This window comes from Thalassophryne amazonica, chromosome 6 (assembly GCF_902500255.1).
Source record: "Thalassophryne amazonica chromosome 6, fThaAma1.1, whole genome shotgun sequence".
Lineage (NCBI taxonomy): Eukaryota > Metazoa > Chordata > Actinopteri > Batrachoidiformes > Batrachoididae > Thalassophryne > Thalassophryne amazonica.
The window spans coordinates 62,456,728-62,482,952 of NC_047108.1; the positions used below are offsets into that span (position 1 = coordinate 62,456,728).

Genomic DNA, 26,225 nt, shown 5'->3' on the forward strand with positions numbered 1-26,225 from the left:
AATGCTTCTCGAAGAAGAAAAACCCATGTATAAGTTGCATTGGTGTATACGTCACACCTTTCTCTGTATTATCAGCTCTTTAATTTGGTATTTTTGTGTATTGTTGTGTCCTTTTTATTACTGACATTTATTCTTTTATTACATACGGCTGAGTGGATCCTTGTCATTTGATTGGTGCTTTGTGTGTCACGTAACATGGATTATTCATCCCATTTGTGTTGCATTGCATTTACGAGGTCTGTGAGAAAAGTATCCGACCTTTTTATTTTATGCAAAAACTATATGGATTTGATTCATATGTTTTTACGTCAGCCAAGCTTGAACCTTCGTGCGTATGCGTGAGTTTTTTCACGCCTGTCGGCTGCGTCATTCGGCTGTGGGCAGGCTTTGAGTGAGCACTGGTCCACCCCTCTCGTCGTTTTTTCATTGCGAGGAAATGGTGTAATGATTTGGGCTTTGTTCCATCAGAATTTTTTCAGAAACTGTTAGAGACAGGCAGCTGGAAACCATTCGGAAAATTCACATGGCTTTCGGTGAAAATTTTATGGGCTTCACAGAGATTAAGGAGTGTTACTACTGCTTTAAGGACAACCCACAATGGCGCACGGTGCGCCGCGCTCCAAGCCGCAATCGACAGGCAGAAATGACCATTTCATTTCTAAACGGATCGCTGTATGGATCCGGGACCATTGTGTGCAATTTCTCTGGTTATCACAAGAGCTGGACATCAGCCATTTTCTGGCAGATTTCACTTTTAACAAGAGATTTTGTCATGGAAAGCTGCGCGGAGGCTTCACGCATCACAATGGATTCGCTGATGGAGCGAGACAAAGAACACCTCCATTTTGGAGTGTCAGAGGACAAGTTGGGACATGCCCAGCTCTCCACAATTTCTCTTATACTCACTCGACTGGTAAGCCACTGAAAGCCGAGATAGACATGTCCCCGAGATAGACGGTCCACAATGGCGCACGGCGCGCCGCATGGTTTCCAGCTGCCTGTCTCTAACAGTTTCTGAAAAAATTCTGATGGAACAAAGCCCAAATCATTCCGCCATTTCCTCGCAATGAAAAAACGACGAGAGGGGTGGACCAGTGCTCACTCAAAGCCTGCCCACAGGCAAATGACGCAACCGACAGGTGTGAAAAAACTCATGCATACGCACGAAGGTTCAAGCTTGGCTGACGTAAAAACATATGAATCAAATCCATATATTTTTGCATAAAATAAAAAGGTCGGATACTTTTCTCACAGACCTCGTAGAGTGCAATTTGGTTCCATTTAGAGTGCAAATGGGGTTCCATTTGGAGTGCAAATGGGGTTCCATTTGGAGTGCAAATGGGGTTCCATTTGGAGTGCAAATGGGGTTCCATTTGGAGTGCAAATGGGGTTCCATTTGGAGTGCAAATGGGGTTCCATTTGGAGTGCAAATGGGGTTCCATTTGGAGTGCAAATGGGGTTCCATTTGGAGTGCAAATTTGGTTCCATTTGGAGTGGAAATTTGGTTCCATTTAGAGTGCAAATTTGGTTCCATTTGGAGTGCAATTTGGTTCCATTTGGAGTGCAATTTGGTTCCATTTGGAGTGCAATTTGGTTCCATTTAGAGTGCAATTTGGTTCCATTTAGAGTGCAATTTGGTTCCATTTGGAGTGCAAATTTGGTTCCATTTGGAGTGCAAATTTGGTTCCATTTAGAGTGCAAATTTGGTTCCATTTAGAGTGCAAATTTGGTTCCATTTAGAGTGCAATTTGGTTTCATTTACAGTGCAATTTGGTTTCATTTAGAGTGCAATTTGGTTCCATTTATAGTGCAATTTGGTTCCAATTGGAGTGCAAATTTGGTTCCATAAAATTGGTACCATTGCACTCACAGGAAGTTGGAAGTCTCACAGGACATGTTGGGACATGTCCAGTTGTTACACAATTTCTCGGATACTCACTCGACTGAAAGCCATCGAAAGCCGTCTGAATCTTCTGAATGGTTTCCAACACAGGTATTTTTTTGCTGCGCGTCCTGAGCTGCTTCGTGCCAATGCGCGAAATCCTCCGCGCGTCTTTCATTACAAAATCTCCTGTAACAGTGGAATGTGCTGTAAAGTGTTATGTCCAGCTCTGTTGCCATTTCTGTGGTAGTCACATGATGTCCCGGATCAACACAGTGTTCAGTTTAGAAATGATCTGGTCGATCCAGCCTGTCGAATGGCCGCTCGGTGCGCCACATGCCCTCCGCCACTGTGGGCCATCTTTAAAAAGGTTTTAACAGTCCATAATCTGCGTGACACCGACAGAATCTTCACCGATATCCAACTGAATCTATCGAATGGTTTCCAACTGCCTGTCTCTAACAGTTTCTGAAAAATATTTCATGGAGCAAAGCGGCAGTCTCTCAGCAAGTTCTCAGACAAAAGAAATCTGACGGGAGGGGTGGACCAGTGCTCACTCAAAGCCTGCCCACAGGCGAATGACGCAACCGACAGGCGTGGAAAAACTCACGCATGCGCACGAAGGTTCAAGCCTGGCTGATGCAATCACACGTGATTCAAATCCATATAGTTTTTGAAAAAAATAAAAAGGTCTGTTACTTTTTGGACAGACCTCGTACAGGGCCTCCCACACTATATTCTGGAAAATATGGCCATTACATATTCTTGTTATACATGTAGGTCCTTACACTGCTGGACCACAATGATCATTTGCTCCAAGGACAGGTGATGGACCATTTAACTGGTTCATCCGCACCTCCTGTGTCAAGTGCTGTAGATTGTGTGGTCAAACTATCAAATGAAAAAGGATTCTGCACACTGGGTCAGAGTAAGTGCCGACGCCAAGGCAGTAAAAACGTGGAGTTACATTTTGTTGAAGAAACTACAGGAGCCAAGGCCTGCGACAAAACAAACTACAGAGACTCTATTTCAGTGCCTTGCATCACGTACTTGGAGAGATAGAGTCGGCTTCAGTGAGTGTAACATCGCGCTGGCCAGTGAACTTAAAACACTCAATCAAGTGGGAGAGATATTTTTAGATGTCAGGGTAATAAAGCCAATCATGGACTTGACAAATGCTGTCGTTATGGAGGTGGAATGTGCTGTACATCTCCACACTTACAACCAACAGTGAAGAAAAGTGGACTGTTAAAAGGCTCCTGTCAGAACTACACAAAGTACTGACGGCCATGCCGAGTGTGCGGTTGGCTTTGAAGGTCTGTCACATTTAATGCCTCCACTGCCATGTGTGAAAACTCTTTTTCAACATTAATGTTTTAACCAATCACAAACATGCAATGTTGCACACTTGCTAAAGAGTCGTGTACTTCTGTAATGTAAAGATTCTGCACCCACAGTAGGCAGCTTCAGTGTTCTGAGTTCATAAATCCTCTGTACCCAACCTTGAGCCTGTTCTGCTTTACTAGTATATACAATGCTATTTAAAAGTGGTATTGTTTACACTTTTCTAACTGTGACTGTGTTTCTGTGCTGTACGCATAATTATAATTATGAATACAATTTGTGATCTGGCATAACTGACTTTGTTTACCCTTTAATTTGATGTATATCCTGTCAAGCTAAAGGTGGTCTAATAGTATAATTTGTTATGAGTGGTACTTGTACTGTATTAAACGCATAACAGTCAATGCGCCTGTTAGTTTATAAGCTCTGGTGTTGTGGGCATAGAAGCAGTTTTGTGTGTGTGCGTGCATGGCGCAGACACTGTGCATGTGTGTTCAGTTTTTCTGCAGGTCAATGGATTTATCACAGTTTATTGGTATTTTTGCAACCACAGCCTATAACAATTCAATGGACCAGTACTCATGAAGTGTTTTGCACAATACCACACAAAATGCTAAGCACAATATTTCATACATAATCCTGTGCAGTTCCACGCGCATGCGTAACACACATTTCACACTTGGTATTCACTAATGCACATTTGGGTTAGACTTAGGGCCAGAATACCAGTAATAATAACAGGAATATATGCTTTTTTCAGTCATATGATCACAGCTAATAAATTGGATATATACAAACGTGTATGTTTATGTATGTTGTAAACGTGCGCATTGCTTTTCACATGTTTCACTTCAAATTTTTCATGAGGATAATCAAACTAATTTCTCTGCAAAACAGGAGTGGATGTGGAAACAATGCTTTGTTTTGTATGTGGCACCATTGCTGCTTATCAGTAACCAAGAGATGTGAGGAGAAATAGGAGATTTGGCCTTGAACCTCAGGTTTGCTGCTGTATGGCACCCTTTGAAAGACTTATTCAGACATCAGAGGTGGAAGATTTACCAGGTTGTTTTCATTTTTTACCCTTCACATAAATTGCATCAGAATACTGTTCTGCAGGAGAGTTGCACCTGCTATGAGGCTGCATGAACACTGAGGGTAGATTTGGTTTGAATAGTGGCGCATGTGAGTGCTAATAATAATAATGATAGTGTGTATAGGATAACAAGAACCTAAACAATTTCTATATACATTCAGAGAGTCAATTAACATTAAATAATTATGTAATTAACAGGAAATAAAAGGGTTTTTCCTCTAAAACCTGTTGAAGTCTGAGGTATAAGGTTCTTAAAACATTCTGGACTCACATGCCATTACAAATCATTATAGAAACTTTGCATAATTCATTATCATATACCTATAAATGATACACCAATATGATTGGATAAAACACTAAAGAATAAAAAGCAATACATCCTTTTCGCGGACGGGTAATATTTTTCATACCACCCGAGTAATCAGCCAATCCGGACAGCGGAGCGGTGCCACGACAAAGAGGTGCGGTCAGAGGAACTGTGAAATACTGGTGAGTCACTATTAATGATTTCTTACGTGTCCAACCTTGTAGGTTGATCGTTAAAATTAAATTCATTAGTTCTAAAAGCCATCATAATTATTTATAGGAAAACATTCTATTTTTTTTTTTCTACTAAGGTTTGAACTTTGAGTGTTTACACAGGAGAGAAAAGTGAGAAAATGTTAATGCCTGTTTGAGAAAAGTGTATAAAGTGTGTAGTGACGGGTTTTACAGCCTTAAAACATCTATAATAATTGTAAAAAAAATAACGCTGACTACTTTGCAGATTTCGCCTATCGTGGGTTATTTTTAGAACGTAACTCCCGCGATAAATGAGGGACCGCTGTATATGATAAAATCGTTATCAAGTTGTTCACCAATGAATATGGCTTTTTACACACTTCATAAAACCATACAACATTTATCATTTATAGATATATGATAAAATCGTTATCAAGTTGTTTACCAATGAATATGGCTTTTTACACCCTGCAGAAAACCATACAACATTTATCATTTATAGGTATATGATAACATCGTTATCAAGTTGTTTACCAATGAATATGGAATTTACACCCTTCAGAAAACCATACAACATTTATCATTTATAGGCCTCAGGGTGTATGGTTTTCTTCAGGGTGTATAAAGCCATATTCATTGGTGAACAACTTAACTGATATTACCACCCTTGAAAAATGTCAGCTACCTATTTTATAAACACTACCCAATCTACAGCCCATGGATCCCCACAGGCAATGCACTAGTTACATTGATAAAGTCATGCATAAGTGTAGGTATAAATAGTTTATTTCCTTTCACTTTCTAACTGCTCTTATTAATTCCTTAACAGCTGTTAATAAAAGGGAAAATACTTCATTACGAAATGGTTAATGCATAATTAATTCAGTATAAAATGCATAATTCCTGAAGTATAAAAATGAATTTATAAGTCCCTTTAAAATGGGATTATTTACTGAGAACAAAACATTTATATCTGTTTACAAATAATTTATGGATAAGAACTAAAGTATGAACAATACCTTGATTGTGTAAGTCACACAAGTCCAAGTCCAGACACAAAAGGTGTTGTATATTACAGAGAAAGTAATATCCAATTAGATAAGTGGATCTGGGGACCATATTTTCCATCTGCTGCAAAGCAGTGCTAACCTCAGTGCAAGCGTCAATTGTACTTTCTCCTCGACACATTTGTCACTTTTACGGCCAGAACCTTCATCCTCTAAATAACAATACCACTTGCAATCAAAATATGCATCACATGGGCTTGCGCCTTCTGCACAGCTCATTTTTATATCCATTGTCAAAATAGGGCCCAGTGTCTGCTGCATTTCCAGCTGTTGACAAAATTTCCCTACTTCACTGCTGCTTTGGTTTTAAAAGGAAAAGGACAAAAAGCTACATTCCAAAGGGCCAGCAGCAACATTTTACCACATCACTGGACCAAAATAAAGCTGCAGCTGAGACTTTTTTCTTGTGAGTCATCTTTTGAGTAATGACAAGAAACCATTTTGTGATCGAGAAGTGTTCAAGGAGGTAATGTCAGTCACTGCAGACACTTTATTCAGAACCCATAGAAATAAATATGAGGTCCAAAATGCAAATTCATTGGACCAGTGACTGTGAAAAGAAGGATAGAGTTACTGTCATAGGACATTTCTCAGCAAGTTGATACAATGGATACTGCAAAGCTGATGACATTTGTGAGGATGGGTTTAACAGAATTTATAAGTGAAGGACCTCAGGCCAGGATATTTAGAGATTTTAAATGGTATGTGTGTGACAGTAATATTCCTGTCTTTAAGATAGTCACTACGACAACTGATGGGGCACTAGCTACGATTGGAACACACTCTGGATTAATTACTCTACGGCACAATGATCCCAATTTTCCAGAGTTTGTCTGTTAGTCCATCAGGAAACCCTCGCACACTGACACTCCTGGTGAAAATCCTTAACTCAGGGTAAAGGTGAGTTTGTCAGCTTTGTGTACAGTGATGATGGATTAAAAGAATGTGATAGATAACTAATTATTACTTAATGTATCAATCATCAGTTGGGCTATAGAATTTGTGCCTGAAGTGGTCGGAGACACTATGCTATGCTCAAAGTGATTTATACTGGTTTTACGGCAGATTTATGCTCCGGGTGAGGTGATACATGGGACCTGATTTCAGAGCTGTACTACTTGAGTATACGGTACATATTGTTTCATGCACACCACAGTGGCCAAAAAAAATTAATAAATAAATAAAAATTGCAAGGATTTAGAGCTTCAGCAGATCGAGCAGCAATGACAAAATGAAACCCATTGCCAAAGGTTTGTGACTACTAATTCATTCTATAGATTAAGTCAGACAAGTTATTTCTAAATGTGGATGCATTGGAGGATATTCAGAGTACATACAAGGGTTGATTGAAAAGATTTGAGCCTGACCCAGAAAAAGCAGGGTGTGGTTTTCCATCTTTTGCATTCTGAAAAACTGACATTTCTCGAGAATGTGAAATTTTGACTCACTGGGTGCAATGCTGAAAAATGTTGGTTTCGCAAAATGCAAAAGATGGAGAACCATGCCCTACTTTTTCTGGGTCAGGCTCAAAACTTCTCAATCGGCTCTCGTACCTTTGCAGAGGCTTGAAGATATCTCAGAATTTATTCAGTGGTATGTTCTTCAAACACACCTTGTAGTTCAGTGGGACCCTGAGTGGTAGCACCCCAGTTCACCTATGTTGTAAAGGGTTGGGCCTTTAGTCAGGATACAGTTGATTAGGTTTGAGAAGGGTTGGATTCAACCCAGATGTCTGATTCAGATCTGCTTCTCAATTGAATAAACTCTGCTTTGGCCAGAATCATTTATAATTATTTCTCCCAGAACTCCAGTAAACATATTATATCCTTCAGGGAGGTACAACAAATACAAGTAGAACTGGAAGAGATACTGAAGGACTTTAACACCCATACCTTACATGAAAATTCAGTAAGGTATATCTTATACATTATATTCCAATTCTAAGATGGAACTATGGTAGTATACTAAGATATATCTAAATGTCTAAAAAGGAAGAGTAAAATAGAAGAGTAGAAGAGTACAGTAGAGCCACTTAGGTGCCTGGTCTTGAGAACCAGGGAAGGAATGTTTGACATGATTAATGCAAATTAATTCTTTGTGAGTCTGGGATTCCATAATATATGGTTCTGTGTATTCATCATCCATCATACCTACACCAAGCAACAAGAGAGCTGCAATATAAATGTAAAGACATTTTCCTCTGCCCTTTAAATTAATCATAAAGAAAGTAAATATGACCGATACAGGCCCAGGGGCCCTTTGGTGCAGGTACTTAGTATGTCTGGATTCCATAGTGTGAAATAGATGAGAGTCTACAACTCCTGTGGACAGGACCCCAATCTAAGGGCCCCTTCACACATAACATGATTGAGGCCATCTAGAGCACGAAGGAGGAATTGCATGCCATTCGTGAAAAATCAGAGCCGCCTCAAACAACTCGTACACCTGTCACCACAACCATTTGCGGACACAAGCGGCTGAAAGGCAACGAATGCCCTGTGCGTGCTCATTTGATGCCACCCTTGGCAGGTGTCGGCCAAATTCCAGGTGTCATACACGAACATCTAACACCACTCGCTGGACACTTAGAAAATGTGGGGCTATTTGCACTTCTGGTATGATAGTAGACAGCAGGCGACCACATTAGACCTGACTGTGAAAAGTGTCTAAGTACTACACGAGTGTGGTGTAACCTAGCAACACACATGGGTGTAACTGTGCAGAACCCCCCTCCCCACCAGACACACACACGCACACACAAATGGCATGTGGAGTGTGCCGTTGTCATCGTTGTCCGCTCCCCAACACAAATGGCTTGCGGAGTGTGTCGTTACTCCCCCCCCAACACACACACACACACATACCATGAATCCAACATTGTCAGCTGTGGCTGAAGGTCCCGGAGTCCGGTTGCTGTCCAGCGCTGCTGGAGCAGCTGACCGCTGTGTCCTGCAACTCAGCTGGAGAACACGCAGTGCACGTGTGGCCGGGTGCTCACGCCCTCATGAGGACCAGCCAGCGTCTGAGCGTGTGGCATGGTGTGAAGCCGCCTTGTGGGCTTATGTCACTTCCACCAAGTGAATTGTAGTTTAGAAAAGAGTGGAAATTAAATAAAACACATAAGGGTGAAGGCATGAACTCATTCTTCTGTGATCACTTTGCTCATATGCTTTGCTGTGGACATACAGCGCCTGTCAGCTGCTGCAGACTGATAGCTGGACGTGACCGTGCACGCAAGGTGTTACATTACAACACAGACATCAGACAGATGCAGGACAAACACATTAATAATACATACATAAAATTAAAATCACAGAACAAAGCAACACAGAGTGAGCCTGTTTGTTCTGTGAGCTGCCGAGGTCCACTGACAGAGGTGGGCTTGTCCCCCTACGACGTGCACCTGTTCACTTATCTGTGCTCGCAAGTCATAGTTGGGGAACACCTGTAGCGGGTTGTAAGATACGATCTCACATAACTGTACTGTGAAGTGTGGATGTCAGCATGCTGTCCTCACGTGTGAATAAATTACAACATATTGCTTCAGCTGACTGGTGCGTCAGCGCACCGCCAACACTGATGAATATCGTGGTGTGCAGGAAATCACCCCCGCGGGACGCTCCCAGTGAGGCACGTGTCACTGCAGGATTTGCCCACATTGTAATAATTAAAAAAACAGATCACATTTGCAGCAGATCACATTTGCAGTGGATCACTATGCGATGGACACACCGTGCCGGCTGATGTGTTCACAACGCGAGAGCCCGGCTCTTCATTTTTTAAACTTATTTCACTGAAGTCTGACTAAATTACACGTTGCAGTTAAAGTTTTAGAGTCAAACTGTTTACTTTGTCAACCTGTGTCCAACTGTTCTAATTTTGCCACAGTCCCACACTAACCTTAGAACCCCCCCACTCTCTCTCTCTCTCATGCACACACACTCTCTCTCTCTCTTTTCATACAATCACTCAGTCCTCCACTCATCTTAGAACCCCCCCAACTCATTCATTCACACACACACTCTCTCTTTTTCTCTCTCTCTCATGCACACACACACTCACACCACCTCTCTCTCTCTCGCTCTTTTTCTCTCTCTCTCATGCACACACACACTCACACCACCTCTCTCTCTCGCTCTCTTTCTCTCTCTCTCATGCACACACACACTCACACCACCTCTCTCTCTCGCTCTCTCTCTGTCTCTCTCTCTCTCTCTCTTTTGGAAGGTGGTGTGAACATTGTTGTATGTACATAATGTTCTTCTGTCAAGTGAGGAATTTGTCCATATTTTGAAAGAGTCTAAATTTATATATATATATATATATATATATATATATATATATATATATATATATATATATATATATATATATATATATATATATATATATATATATATATTATATATATATATATATATATATCTATATATATATATATTTTTTTTTTTTTTTTTTTTTTTTTTTTTCTCTATTCTGTTAAGGGGGTGTCACTGTGAAACCCAGGATCTGTTTGTCTGAAGATAATGGCAGTGCAGTACAGTTTGGTGTACTATGTGTGTAATTGGTGTCAAATGGTAAAATGTTCCTTGATCAAGAACTTGAGTGTTGTATTTGATACGGTTCCTTTCCAAAGTATAAATAAGGCCTAATATAGCTGTAAATGGTTAACTTTATCTGTGAAACTGATTATTTTGAGAAGGACATTGAATGATTATTGTGGAATTGTAGTAATTTTCCAACAGTTCATTTGAATGCCTGTACTGGACTAGGCGGGGAAATCTATTGGCACACCAGCCCCACCAAGATTTTTTTTCACCAGCCGTCAATGCTTCTCATTTTCATCATTCATTTCATGATTCATTTAAATGTATGCATTTGAAGTAAGGTAATGATGTGTCATAATAAGCAGCTATGAGCTTGAGTTTGACCTTTCAAGGCCACCAAAGGTCAAAGGTAATACAATGATGATATATGACTTCATACTAGTGTTTAACAGTAACCTAGTTGTATCCCTCAAAATGACCATTCTTGATATCCCCTACATATGAAAATTTGGCTAAAACCTTAAAGTTGACCTTGAACTGTGATTTTGAGATTTAAATTATTTTTCTCTCACTCAAATTTCTTTGTACTATTTGAGCCCTCAGTCATTCAACTACGTTTGTCCCAAATCAAATAAAACTCTTTTGAGTTATATTGTTATCTCTCTCTCTCGCTTTTCCAGGTCCGGGTCGTGGTGGCAGCAGACCAAGCAGCTCTTCCCGCACTTCCCTATCTTCGGCCAAGTCCTGTGGCGTTCCCAAGCAACCTGAAAAATATAATCCCACCAGCATGTGCTGGGTCTTCTCCAGGGCCTCCTCCACGTTGGACGTATCTAGAAGAACTCCCTAGGGAGACAACCAGGGGCATCCTCACCAGATACCCAAACCACCTCAGCTGGCTCCCTTCAATGCAAAGAAGCTGCAGTTCTACTCCGAGTCCCTCCTGGATAGTCGAACTTCTCATCCTGTACAGGAGTGTAAACCCAGATACTTGAGGGCTGAATCTCATTTCTGCCGCTTGTATCCATGATCTTATTCTTTCAGTCATTACTCAAAATTCATGGTAAATTAGGAAACTTATGGAGAAGATCGCTTCAAGAAACAATCTCCTCAGCAATGTAACAACTCTCATCTGGGGAGCTGATACCTATACCTTGCATTCCACTCCACTGGCATTATGCTATTCTGCAGCAGAATACTGCTGTCCGGTCTGGGAAAGGTCTTGGCATGCAGGGAGTGCTGAAAACCTACAGCCTTTCCACCACTATATGGACTACCAGGTATTGCACCACCTTCCATCTGTCGACACGTTCACTCCAGGACTCAGATGTTTCTACAAGAGCAAGACCCAAACATCCTCTATACCATTACCAAGGTATAAGAAGAAGACTTAAATCCAGAAAGAGTTTCATGGTTGTACAGGATCTAAACCCTAAGCAACGTACCAAATATCGACTAGACCTGTGAATATTTATTTTTAGTTATTTATTATATAATTATGTACTATGTAGTTTTTGTATTATTTATTTGCAGTAGTGTTCAGAATAATAGTAGTGCTATGTGACTAAAAAGATTAATCCAGGTTTTGAGTATATTTCTTATTGTTACATGGGAAACAAGGCACCAGTAGATTCAATAGATTCTCACAAATCCAACAAGACCAAGCATTCATGATACGCACACTCTTAAGGCTATGAAATTGGGCTATTAGTAAAAAAAAGTAGAAAAGGGGGTGTTCACAATAATAGTAGCATCTGCTGTTGATGCTACAAACTCAAAACTATTATGTTCAAACTGCTTTTTTAGCAATCCTGTGAATCACTAAAATAGTATTTAGTTGTATAACCACAGTTTTTCATGATTTCTTAACATCTGCGAGGCATTAATTTTGTTGGTTTGGAACCAAGATTTTGCTTGTTTACTAGTGTGCTTGGGGTCATTGTCTTGTTGAAACACCCATTTCAATGGCATGTCCTCTTCAGCATGAGGCAACATGACCTCTTCAAGTATTTTGACATATCCAAACTGATCCATGATACCTGGTATGCGATATATAGGCCCAACACCATAGTAGGAGAAACATGTCCATATCATGATGCTTGCACCACCATGCTTCACTGTCCTCACTGTGAACTGTGGCTTGAATTCAGTTTGGGGGTCTTCTCACAAACTGTCTGCGGCCATTGGACTCAAAAAGAACAGTTTTACGCTCATCAGTCCACAAAATATTCCTCCATTTCTCTTTAGGCCAGTTGATGTGTTCTTTGGCAAATTGTAACCTCTTCTGCACGTCTTTTATTTAACAGAGGGACTTTGCGGGGGATTCTTGCAAATAAATTATCTTCACACAGGCGTCTTCTAACTGTCACAGCACTTACAGGTAACTCCAGACTGTCTTTGATCATCCTGGAGCTGATCAGTGGGTGAGCCTTTGCCATTCTGGTTATTCTTCTATCCATTTTGATGGTTGTTTTCCTTTTTCTTCCACGCGTCTCTGTTTTTTTTGTCCATTTTAAAGCATTGGATATCATTGTAGATGAACAGCCTATAATTTTTTGTGCCTGCGTATAAGTTTTCCCCTCTCCAATCAACTTTTTAATCAAATTACGCTGTTCTTCTGAACAATGTCTTGAACGTCCCATTTTCCTCAGGCTTTCAAAGAGAAAAGCATGTTCAACAGGTGCTGGCTTCATCCTTAAATAGGGGACACCTGATTAACACCTGTTTGTTCCACAAAATTGACGAACTCACTGACTGAATGCCACACTATTATTGTGAACACCCCCTTTCTACTTTTTTTTTTTTTTTTTTTTTTACTAATAGCCCAATTTCATAGCCTTAAGAGTGTGCATATCATGAATGCTTGTTCTTGTTGGATTTATGAGAATCTACTGAATCTACTGGTACCTTCTTTCCCATGTAACAATCTATATACATAAATGGCTACTTTTGTCTTTCTGTCTGTCTGGAACAGGCTCTCTTTTTAAAGATGGCCCACAGCGGCGGAGGGTGCGCGGCGCACCAAGTTGCCATCCACAGGCTAGAACGACCAGATCATTTCTTATCTGAACGCTGTGTTGATCCGGGACATCGTGTGACATAGCACTTTTGTGGCACATTCCACTGTTACAGGAGATTTTGTAATGAAAGACGTGCGGAGGATTTCGCGCGTCGGCACGGAGCCGACGCACCCCACAAAAAAACACTCAACAAAAACACACCTCTGTGTTGGAAACCATTCGTAAGATTCAGACGGCTTTCGGTGGCTTTTCAGTCGAGTGAGTATCCGAGAAATTGTTTAAGAGCTGGGAATGTTCCAACTTGTCCTGTGAGACTTCCAACACGGAGGTGTTGTTTGTCCAGCGCCATGAGCAGCTGCGTCTTGACGTGCCAATCCGTCTGCACGTCTTTCTTTACAAAATCTCCTTTAACAGTGCAATGTGCCAATAAAGTGCTGATCCCGACCTCTTCTGAAACTTCTCTGCTAGTCACACGACGTCCTGCATCAACAGAGCCTTAAATTTGGAAGTGATCTGCTCGTTCCAGCCTGTCGATGGCCGCTCGGGGCACGGTGCGCCCTCCGCCGCCGTTGGTCGTTTTTAATCCAGTTTTAATGGTCCTTAATCCGTGTGACGCTGACAGAATCTTCACCGAAATCCATCTGAATCTTTCGAATGGTTTCCAACTGGCTGTCTCTAACAGTTTCTGAAAAACATTTCATGGAGCAAAGCGACAGCCTCTCAGCCATTTCCCTGACAATGAAAATCCGACGAGGGGGGTGGACCAGTGCTCACTCAAAGCCTGCCCACAGGCGAATGACGCAACCGACAGGCGTGAAAAAACTCACGCATGCGCACGAAGGTTCAAGCTTGTCTGATGCAAGCGCACATGATTCAAATCCATATAGTTTTTAAAAAAAATATAAAGGTCAGATACTTTTCTAACAGACCTTGTAGATTTGCAATGTATCAACAATTATAAAGGTCATAACATCAATTCTGATTAATGATTAAGAGCATACTTGATCTGCAATATAAAGTCTGAAGAACTTCATTGTTGTTTCTTGCATGCAGCAAAATTCAGTTTTCTCTCTTGGTTTGGGGATTCCACCTATTTTAGGTTTTTAGTTCAAACCTTTGCCTATTCGGACTACATATATACTTATAAGATATCTACAATTATGACAAAATATAAACTTTGGAATATTTTGTAGATTATATCTTAAAGTAGACCTGCATTGAAATAAATGCAGTCAGATCTTTGGACCAAAAAATGACATATTTACACATAAGATCCTTCTGAATGTAGTAAAGTAAATCTGCAAGCCCAGATCTGTCATTCAACGGAGAAATCTTCATTTGAAAATGACAAATTTACAGCTAACATTTAGCCCTCCGCAAATTGTCCCTCTTATCATGGACGCTGCCGAGATGTCAGGGACAAGACCCTCTCCCAGCATGCATTGCGCGCGCCAACTGTAATTTGTGGATTAACGTCAGTTTGCATCTACACCATTTTCTTGTCTTATACGGAAGGATCTACTTTTTAAAACTTCATATTGTCTTGCGGTACGCTTGGTGAGTACACATTTCTTTTATTTGTGCTTGAAAATTATTTTTGTGGACTTTTTCATACGCCCGTTTGATTGAGTGGTGTCGCATTGAAAATCTACTGTCTTTCATCTCCCGTGTACCATCGTGGGCTACGGAGGCGAGACCCGCAAAGAATTCAAGTCATTAAAAATATATAAACCTCTCTCAGCGGCCACGGAGCTCTGCGGCTCCAATTACCAAGACGTGCGGCACTGCGGATTTTGCAGCAAGAAGTCTGTCCTTGCGAGCAACAGGTGTCACCGCGCGCTCTGCATTAAAATGGCGAGAGTAGTCTCTGGACTTGTGCCAAGTTGGCTGCAACTCCATTCAGTAGACAGAGAGGTGGTGCTGGCTGCACAGCAGACACGGGGTGTGAGTGCCGTGGTGGAATTTAACGAGCGCATGCACTCGGTAAGCGTATCGGGGGCAGTGAGAGCGAGGCGTCGGGGAATAATGTCGCCCGCTGTCGATGCCGCCGCTGATCTGATCCCCGGATCTGAGCAAGCAGAGCTGTATATCACAATCATTGCAGCTTACTTTTGGATGTTGAAACCAGGATGTGTATAACAGTAACATTACTAAGAGATAAAATCAATTTCAATGCGGGATCGGACTGAAGGCGGGAACGCGTCGTCTTGTCACCACGTCATGGAAATGATCCGGATGTACAAACTGTTTTCACAGAGGGCTAAATGTTAGCTGAAAATTTGTCATTTTTAAACGAATATTTCTCCGCTGAATTACAAATTTGGGCTTACAGATTTACTTTACTGCATTCACAAGGGTCTTATAAATACATATCAGCTATTTCTTTTCTGAAATCTGACCACATTTATTTCAATGCAGGTCTCCTTTAAACAGGTTAACCTGGGCAATGCCGGGTACCCCAGCTAGTAAGAAATATACTCAAAACCTGGATTAAACTTTTTAGTCACATAGCACTACTATTATTCTGAACACTACTGTATATATTTGTCCTGGCTGTGTTCTCTGTTTTTAATTTAACACGTCACATACACTGAGCCATCATTTCCAGCTGTCAGTGAGTGGTTGGCCGGTGATCAGCTATGAGGCGCTATGAGGCACCTTGACACACACACATACACATACACACACACACACACGCCACATGTGTTGGGGGGCACACTTACTTGACATTTATGTCGCATAGTAATGGCACATTCGTGTGGCACTTTGACAATTTTCACAGACAGCTCGAATGTGGTCATCTGCACTCCACTATTGTGCCGGGAGCGGGAATAGCCTCGCCCAGCAAGTGGTGTTGGGTGTTCATGTATGGCACCTGGAATTTAGCCAACACCTGCCATGAGGGGGTTGAACGGGCACTCGCTCTCTTTCAGCCGCTGTTGTGCACAAATGGTTGTGTTGACAGCTGTACGAGGCGTTCAAGGTGGCTCCGATTTTTCATGAGTGGTATGTGATTCCTACTTCATGCACCAGTCAGCTTCTATCGTGTTATGTGTGAAGGAGCCTTTAATGATGCATTTTTAAATAGATGCGACAAACACTCTGACATAACTTACAGTCCAGAAAATACTCGTAAAGTAATTTTCATTGCACTTTAAAAAAACATAAAAATAATCAAAAAGCCTGAACACTTACTCCTTTGTTACTTCCTTTAATGTGACAATGTTTCGATCCCACTGGACCTTCCTCTGATCTTCCTCTGGTGTTTGACCAGAAGAAGATCATAGGAAGATCCAGTGGGATCGAAACATTGTCACATTAAAGGAAGTAACAAAGGAGTAAGTGTGCAGACTTTTTTATTATTTTTTTGTTTTATGTTCACTGCAGTAGCCTTGCACCCGGTGATCTGCATATATCTACCTTGATTGAACTTTAAAAAAACATCAAATCAAAGAAAAACTGCATTAGTCCAATTAACATTTTAGACTTACTCTACAGTTGCCCAGCTCCTCAGCAGACAAGATAATGGTCCCACATTTCTTCCCAGGTATACCACTGTGAAGAAAGAAGATAGAATCATTCAGGATGTGCGTATAAAAATACTTTATACCTGCATTAGAAATTTTTGCAGCAAAGTTAGTGTAGACAGAATTAGACCCACACAATTCAAAGAAGCTGTGCAAAGTGAAGTCACTAAAGTGCACAGTGCATTATTGCATGCAGTAAATTATGCTACCATAATGATAATGACTGTGGTTTTTGGAGTACAATGGACGACACCCAGAGGAGCTCAGCAGTTTTCTCCCTGACAAACACCACATTAAGACTTTAAGCTCTGCAGGTCTGCTTTTGTTTACCTCCAATTCCTGTGCCTGATCTTCGTGACATATCGCAGCATAAGCGGCGCTGGCAGCGTGAATGTGTTATATTGTATTCCTACATGGCTTCCCTGTATCATTTATCCAATTCACCATCACTAACAAACAGAGACAGAAACACTTCAAGCAAGTGGCTTAAATATTATTTGGCTGTATCTTCTGAAGTGGGACAAAATTAGATTTTATGTATATATTTATCCAATTTTACCACCTCTGAAACTGTGAGAAAGCAGAGGCAGCACAGAGCACAACAGCTTATCTATTTTCCAATCATACTGTATCACCCCAGCTGCTGATACTCCTGTTATCTCTCTGGATGAAGAAGGAAATTACACCAGAAACTTGCTGTGGCCCTTGCTGGAGACCCGTCATTAGCAGGTCAGACTTGCTACAGATCCTCATCAAGCTGTGACACTTGATCTGACTGACAGTGCCACGGGAATCCACACCGCCAAATGACAAGCAGCCTTTGATGAGAGCAGAAGAAGCCTGTATTATTTACAATGACAGTGGAATATGTATAGTGGTACAAAATACCACTACATGGTATTATGGCTTTTCCAGTGCATAAAGTGTTTGCTGGGTGGGTATGTAGTGGTATGTAGTTTAGCCTGATTAGCTGATTATATCTTGTGTCCATAACATGCCCATGAGTAATGAAATGACTTTGTTGAACCCCTTTGCTCTGCTGTGAATTGTGCTGAGATCTCGTGCTGTGCAAACAACAATGTGAGGGCAGACATGACAAAAATGGACTTGCACTTTACGTTACAGGCCATGCATTATCAATCAAGGTAAGTCCACAGAACATCGAACCCAAACCACTGCTTTCATGCCATCAGCTGACAGACACGCTTCAGTCCCAACTCCTGTCTGCTTCCATGGAGACCAAGCTCAGGATGAATAAACTATCCTTGAATAATTAATTTTTGACTCCAAGTTGCCAACATACAGTTTGATGATGCTTCAAAATGGCATTAAAGCCCTTGCAAATGAGGGCAGTAAACCCTGCTCACCTCGTAGGTCAAATTTGCTCCCTCAGGTGGAGTTAATGGCTAATACTGCTATCAAATCAGGACATGAGATCCAGAGTGTGGTTAAATATCAGCGCTGCATGGACACCACCCTTTTCTAATCTATGCAAGTGCAACCAGAACCCGCACAAATACAGTAACAGTGTTTTACATTAGGCATGCACTACTGAGAGTGGCCTTTTCAGTGAGAAGGACGAGTGAGTATGAAGAGCGCACACTGAATAGATAATAATCTGTAATTATTGAGGAAGTCTAAATTTGGTGTTAGATGTAACCAGTGTTGTATAAAGTACCGGAAAATCACACTTAAGTAAAAGTACAGATACCCATTAAAAAATGACTTGTGTAGAAGTTTAAGTCACTGATTGAAATGTTACTCAAGTAAAAGTCTTAAAGTATCTAGTATTTATTGTACTTAAGTAGTATTAAAGTAGTATAGTAGTATTTCAAGTATTGAAAGTAAAAATACAAGTAAATGTTAATAATCAAAAACAGCTGATTTTTTTTTATATTACAAAGTTTATCTAGGCTTGTAAATGACTGGTAATATTAGTCAAAATACTGAAAATTGTGCACATCACACAAAAACACTTCAGAAACAAGGTTTCAAAACCTAAACGAGAGTAGGCTACTCACTAGGTGTTCACAGGAAACAGTTATTTATTTCTATATGTGTTTATTTTCATTGTTACATGGTTTTATCTTTTCTGATGTGTTTTGTTTCATTATGTTCTTTTTGTCTCTTTCTCTAAAATTGTATTGTAACATTATTAGTCTATTATTATTGACTATTATTGTCTATTATGTAGACTATTATTGTTGCTATTATTAATATATGAATAAAAATAAATTAAAAAAATTACAATTTGACTCTTTTACGACAACGAACGCTGAGCCATTAATTATACAGAAAACAAATCAACACAAACATGCTGATGTGAACAGCTTAATGCTAACTTTAACATTGAAAACGCCATAGACATGCTAACACGTTAGCATCGGTCCTGTTTTTAAGTTATAAATACTTCTATCAACTGTTTCAGAAGACCATAACAGGTCAGTTTAACATAAAAATATTAAATATTACTCACAGACATATGCTCTTCAGGGTGTTAGTGGGGAAAAATTAGGATAAAGCGAAATCAATCAATCCATGAACTGTAGATCGAAGCACTGCTTCGACCTGCAAATTACTGCTTCGATTGGTTCAAAGTTCAAAGCAAAGCCACGCTGCAGAAAAGTCAATGTAGAGAAATGATCATTTTCCTGACGAACACCCCCCAAGTGTGCAACTGCAAAAAAGCCTACCGGACATGCCTCATGACAAATCGGCCTGACTTCATTGCAGTCACAAGTAATCAGTGGTGTCTCTGGTGTCATGACTTTTTCGTGTGTGTTTTGTTTTTGTTTTTTTTTTTGTAACGATTAACGGCATGGCGAATAGAATATCAGAGTAGAAGTATGCAATTAAGGTCGGAAATGTAGTGAAGTAAAAGTGAAAGTAAGCTGAATTTAAAAAAACTCAAGTAAAGTACAAAGTCTCCCAAGTACAGTAGTGAAATATTTTTACTTTGTTACTATACAACACTGGATTTAACCACATCTGTATTAAAATGTGACTGCCTGTGATATGAAGTGTCCTGCATGAGGAGACTTTATTCACACAGCAGTCATCCACTGGCACCTCAGTGGCGAAAAGTGTTTGATGATGAAATGTGCTGCTGTTATCCAGCATCCTGTACTATCTGCTATGATGCCTGCAGTCTGATGCACAGCATGAGAGCTGTAAGGAAATACCTTCATCAGGTGATCATGCAAATGATTTGTACAAATTCTGCTCTTCACTTCGAGATGCTTGACAATCCCAAAAATTATTAACACGTCAGTACAGCTGTGACAGCATCAGTGGTTTATATTATGTTACAATGCTAAACTGATACATACATATTTCAATGTGAAAAGGTACGCCAATAAAATTAAAGCATGTAATAACTCCTTTCTCCCATTTTAAAATCTGAAACCTTTGCTTTCATATAAACAAATTGATAAAAGTGTTTGAAAGATAAATTTGTGTTCATAGCTTCATATTTGGACTACAAAGCATTCCATAGAGAATAAAATCATATTCTAATGTACTCAATAATTTGATGACTGAATTATTAAAAAAGAAAAAACAAAATAAGCTTATTTTCATCTGTTTTTGTTTTTCTTCTTTCCTTTTTCTTTTTCAACAACATTGCTCCAAATCATAATGCTGCAGTTGCATTCAAGGCTGTTATCAGTCTATTAAAATGTGACATGCTGGTAGTTGGGTGCTGTGACTACTGGTGTCAGTGTGGGCTAACTATGCACAAATATGTAACATTACAAGTGCAAGACTAAACTGAGTCAGACATAATTAATTTATTATTATGAATGAATAATACTAATTAATCACTAACTGCTGAAAAGCCTGTGCTGAAAAAATTGACACTTTAAAGAGTTTAGCATGCTCATTTCTGGACATTTTGGTAAATGGTCTGCATTTATATAGCGCTTTTCCATCTGCATCAGACGCTCAAAGCACTTTACAATTATGCCTCACATTCACCCCGATGTCAGGGTGCTGCCATACAAGGCGCTCACTACACACCGGGAGCAATAGGGGATTAAAGGCCTTGCTCAAGGGCCCTTAGTGATTTTCCGGTCAGGCAGGGATTTGAACCCATGATCTTCTGGACTCAAGCCCAACACCTTAACCACTGGACCATCACCTCCCCTAATGTTAATCTAGTCACCCAGTATGACCAATAGTAATTTAGTGTATCCGTTCTATCCAATATTGTCTTCCATCTGCCTGCATAGTGCTCTATTTATTTATTTATTTATTTGAAAAATGTACATTGAGGCATGGCAGTATTCTATAAAATCAGATGCTATAATTGCTGGATAATATGATATTGCAGATATTTTGGACATTGTTCATCATTTCTACCTTGTAAACATCATTTGTCTTCTTGATGCTCAGCCTGGGGACTTTATTGGAAAGAAATGCAATATCAAGGAGGAGTAACACTGATGTAAACACACATCAGTTACCATCATAAACCTCCTGGCCAGTGCTGGCAGGTGGGAGACAAATCAGGAGATTCCTGTAGTCAGCTTCACCTTCCTTCAAGGAATAATATATTACAACTGCCTCTAACGCCTCGTACACCTGTTGCTACAACTATTTTTGCACACCAGTGGCTGAAAGACAGAGTGTGCCCTGTGAGAGCCCATTCGATCCCTCTCGCGGCAGGTGTCGGCCAGATTCCAGGTGATACACATGGACATCTACACTGTTTGCTTGGAACTTAGAACATGTGGTGCTATTCATGCTGTCAGCACAAAAACAGTCAGCAGACGATCACTTTCGCCATCCAATTTGACGGACCTTGAGAGGTGCTGCAAATAGGAATGGGAAATACTGCCCAAAGATAGGTGCACCAAGCTTGTGGCATCATATTCAAGAAGGCTTGAGGCTGTAATTGCTGCCAAAGGTGCATCAACAAAGTATTGAGCAGAGTGTGAATACTTATGTACATGTGATTTCCTAATTTTTTTATTTTTAATAAATTTGCAAAAATTTCAAGAAAAAAAACCTTTTTGATGTTATTATGGGTTGTGAGTAGAATTTTGAGGGGAAAAAAATGAATTTACTCCATTTTGGAATAAGGCTGTAACATAGCAAAATGTGGAAGATGTGAAGCGCTGTGAATATTTTGTGGATGCACTCCATATTAAAATGTTTACATATAATACAATTTTGTCCAGATGTGTATTCATGAAACAGTAACTAAAGATTTATCCACATTAATAGTCAAGACCAAATTTATTTGCAACCGCATAAAACATGATGATCAGGCATAACGAATCATAACTGCGATAATGTAACTGCCTCACCTTAGGTATTGCTTTAATTCATGTGCTGTTCATCCATGATGTTGCTCATGGAAGACTTGAACTCATGTTCATTCTTTATGATTCATAAAATAGTAATGCATAAAGTATGCAAAAGTCATGCAGGAATTCATAAATGTTTTAATGAAAATGTGACATGCCACGTTTGTCATGATAAACATCCGGGCCAGTGATGTTCAAATATGTAAGAGTGTTCTGCTGTTCATTAATACACAAGTGAGTATGTGAGACAAGAAGTACACATCCTAGACCATGAGCCCCTGCGTAAAGTGTTGTCACACTGTGGTGGATTTAGTATTTGATTAGTTACAGATTAAAATTATTTCTATCATGGCAAATATCGCTTAATCTGTCTGTCTCTGGTGGATTTGGGACTCTGAATGACAGAAGAAATCACATTACCACTTGCAACATAAAAAGCTTTAAAAAGATTTTCCCAGCTTCAAGGCATATATGTGTACTGGGGGGAGCCGGATTTGAGAGGGATTCACCGAGGTCTAAACACAATTACGCATAGAATCCGGCTCACTCGGGGATCATGTCATATTTTCTCACAAATGTTTGTACACTGACGGTGTCTTATGACTGTGCCACCATTCAGTGCGGCAGAAACGAGTACTGCAAACAATCTTCTTTCTCTGCAGTGCCTTCCCACCGAGTGAATCTGCTAATTGTGCACTCACTCCTAGATAAAGGAGAGAGTCCTGCTGATTTTTGTTAAGTAAACTCTGACCTTGGCTAAATGAACAGCCATGTTGCTGCGTTGGGAACTGTCCTCTCTCCCCTCGTGCAGAATTCACACTCCATGCCGGTGGTTTGGACCATCACAAAACAAGTAGAGGACATAACAGTAATCAAACATGCAGCCACTGGGAAAGGTCTCTGCCTGATGTTTGCTCAAAGTTTCGAGCATGCACAAAACTTTGCAGGACAAAAGCAAGCATGAACCAATTCGTATCAGTTCCTCATATGTTTCCTTGATCCGTCATCATGTGACAGGCGCATTACCACCAGATTCCAACATTTAATGAGGGTCTGTCACTCCCCGTGGTCGTAATGCCAGGGCAAGATAGGTTACTTGATCCAGTTAATTATGGCTGTTAAGGTGTGCAAAGCAATTATTGTAATTCCAATAAAGGCAAATAAATTCATTCAATAATTAATTTACCTTTACAATATCACAATAATTATTTTGCTCACCTTGACAGTGAAAACTGCATTAATTCATGAATTAATTTTAATCATAATTCATGCATAATCACCTACATTAATATTAAAGACCACAATATTTACTGTATGCATGATAAGAAGAAGGGCTTTTATTATCATTGTTCATACAAAATACATACTACATACAAAATACACTCAACAAAAATATAAACGCAACACTTTTGGTTTTGCTCCCATTTTGTATGAGATGAACTCAAAGATCTAAAACTTTTTCCACATACACAATATCACCATTTCCCTCAAATATTGTTCACAAACCAGTCTAAATCTGTGATAGTGAGCACTTCTCCTTTGCTGAGATAATCCATCCCACCTCACAGGTGTGCCATATCAAGATGCTGATTAGACACCATGATTACTGCATAGGTGTGCCTTAGACTGCCCACAATAAAAGGCCACTCTGAAAGGTGCAGTTTTATCACACAGCACAATGGCACAGATGTCGCAAGATTTGAGGGAGCGTGCAATTGGCATGCTGACAGCAGGAGTGTCAACCAGAACTGTTGCTCGTGTATTGAATGTTCATTTCTCTACCATAAGCCGTCCCCAAAGGCGTTTCAGAGAATTTGGCAGTACATGCAACCAACCTCACAACCGCAGACCACGTGTAACCACACCAGCCCAGGACCTCCACATCCAGCATGTTCACCTCCAAGATCGTCTGAGACCAGCCACTCGGACAGCTGCTGAAACAATCGGTTTGCATAACCAAAGAATTTTTGCACAAACTGTCAGAAACCGTCTCAGGGAAGCTCATCTGCATGCTCGTCGTCCTCATCGGGGTCTCGACCTGACTCCAGTTCATCGTTGTAACCGACTTGAGTGGGCAAATGCTCACATTCGCTGGGGTTTGGCACGTTGGAAAGGTGTTCTCTTCACGGATGAATCCCGGTTCACACTGTCCAGGGCAGATGGCAGACAGCGTGTGTGGCGTCGTGTGTGTGAGCGGTTTTCTGATGTCAGTGTTGTGGATCGAGTCGCCCATGGTGGCAGTGGGGTTATGGTATGGGCAGGCGTCTGTTATGGACGAAGAACACAGGTGCATTTTATTGATGGCATTTTGAATGCACAGAGATACCGTGACAAGATCCTGAGGCCCATTGTTGTGCCTCACCTCACCAAGAACATCACCTCATGTTGCAGCAGGATAATGCACGGCCCCATGTTGCAAGGATCTGTACACAGTTCTTGGAAGCTGAAAATGTCCCAGTTCTTGCATGGCCGGCATACTCACCGGACATATCACCCATTGAGCATGTTTGGGATGCTCTGGAGCGGCGTATACGACAGCGTGTACCACTTCCTGCCAATATCCAGCAACTTCGCACAGCCATTGAAGAGGAGTGGACCAACATTCCACAGGCCACAATTGACAACCTGATCAACTCTATGCGAAGGAGATGTGTTGCACTGCATGAGGCAAATGGTGGTCACACCAGATACTGACTGGTATCCCCCCCAATAAAACAAAACTGCACCTTTTAGAGTGGCCTTTTATTGGTATGGCACACCTGTGAAGTGGGATGGATTATCTCAGCAAAGGAGAAGTGCTCACTATCACAAATTTAGACTGGTTTGTGAACAATATTTGAGGGAAATGGTGATATTGTGTATGTGGAAAAAGTTTTAGATCTTTGAGTTCATCTCATACAAAATGGGACCAAAACCAAAAGTGTTGCGTTTATATTTTTTTGAGTGTACTTTACATTCTAAAGTAAGTCCCTTCGGCTGCTCCCTTGTTTTGCACTCGGGGTCGCCACAGCAAATCCAAGGTGGATCTGCATGTTGAATTGGCACAGGTTTTACGCCGGATGCCCTTCCTGATGCAACTCCACATTACATGGAGAAATGTGGCAGGGGTGGGATTTGAACCCGGAACCTTCTGAATAGAAACCAAGCGCATTAACCACTTGGCGACTACCCCTGCTAAAAACAATGCATTATGATCATGCTTAATAAACCACAATTCAGCATAATGTGCATAGGTTCACACATGGAAGACTTTGAAGTCATATTAATTGCTTATGATTCATGAGATAATAATGCATAAGCCATACATGAATTAACAGATGTGTTCATAAAATGCATGTACCCTTACCAAAAAGTGTTCTCATTTGAACTTAATCATTTGACGTGGAGTCAAATTACTTTCACTACTTTAGCATCAGCGTCAACAATTTCCACTATTTTAAAAATTTGTCAGTAAATGTCAGGGCTTAGTGTTTCCGTATATAAATGCTCTCTGTAGAAGGTGATCTAGTCTTCTGTCATACGTTGATTTTTAAAAGATGTACTGCATTTAGTGGTTACAAATGAAGGCTCTGTTTCTGTTTAGCTGAGTGAAGCGATTCACAGATTCAAGGATCGAGCCGCAGTTCTTCAATTTATTTGTCACACAGAATATAGTAATTCTACTTGTCATATTTTATAAGACTAACTACAATATATGGTCATCACAAGCAAAACAACAATCATTTAGCAGAAGCAGCACTGTTGTCTAAAGAGTTGAGCACAGCCTTTTCATAAGTGCTTTGATCAGGCCTCATTGTTCAGATGCGATCGATGACAGTCTGTTGTCGTCCACAGCTTACGGTGCATCCAGAAAGTATTCACAGCGCTTCACTTTTTCCACACTTTCTTATGTTACAGCCTTGTTCCAACATGGAGCAAATTCATTTTTTTCCCCA

General features: G+C 40.5%; 1 protein-coding gene across 1 annotated transcript in view; it reads right to left on the minus strand.

Annotated features, from left to right (window-relative positions):
* Window positions 1–26,225, minus strand: part of LOC117511462 (copine-5-like) — a gene marked incomplete at its 5' end in the record, with an annotated part of 243,000 nt that overhangs the window by 29,863 nt on the left and 186,912 nt on the right. Inside the window, one exon of the mRNA XM_034171485.1 lies at window positions 16,946–17,009. Within this exon, the coding sequence (XP_034027376.1) occupies window positions 16,946–17,009 (64 nt within the window). The remainder of the gene's footprint in view (window positions 1–16,945; window positions 17,010–26,225) is intronic.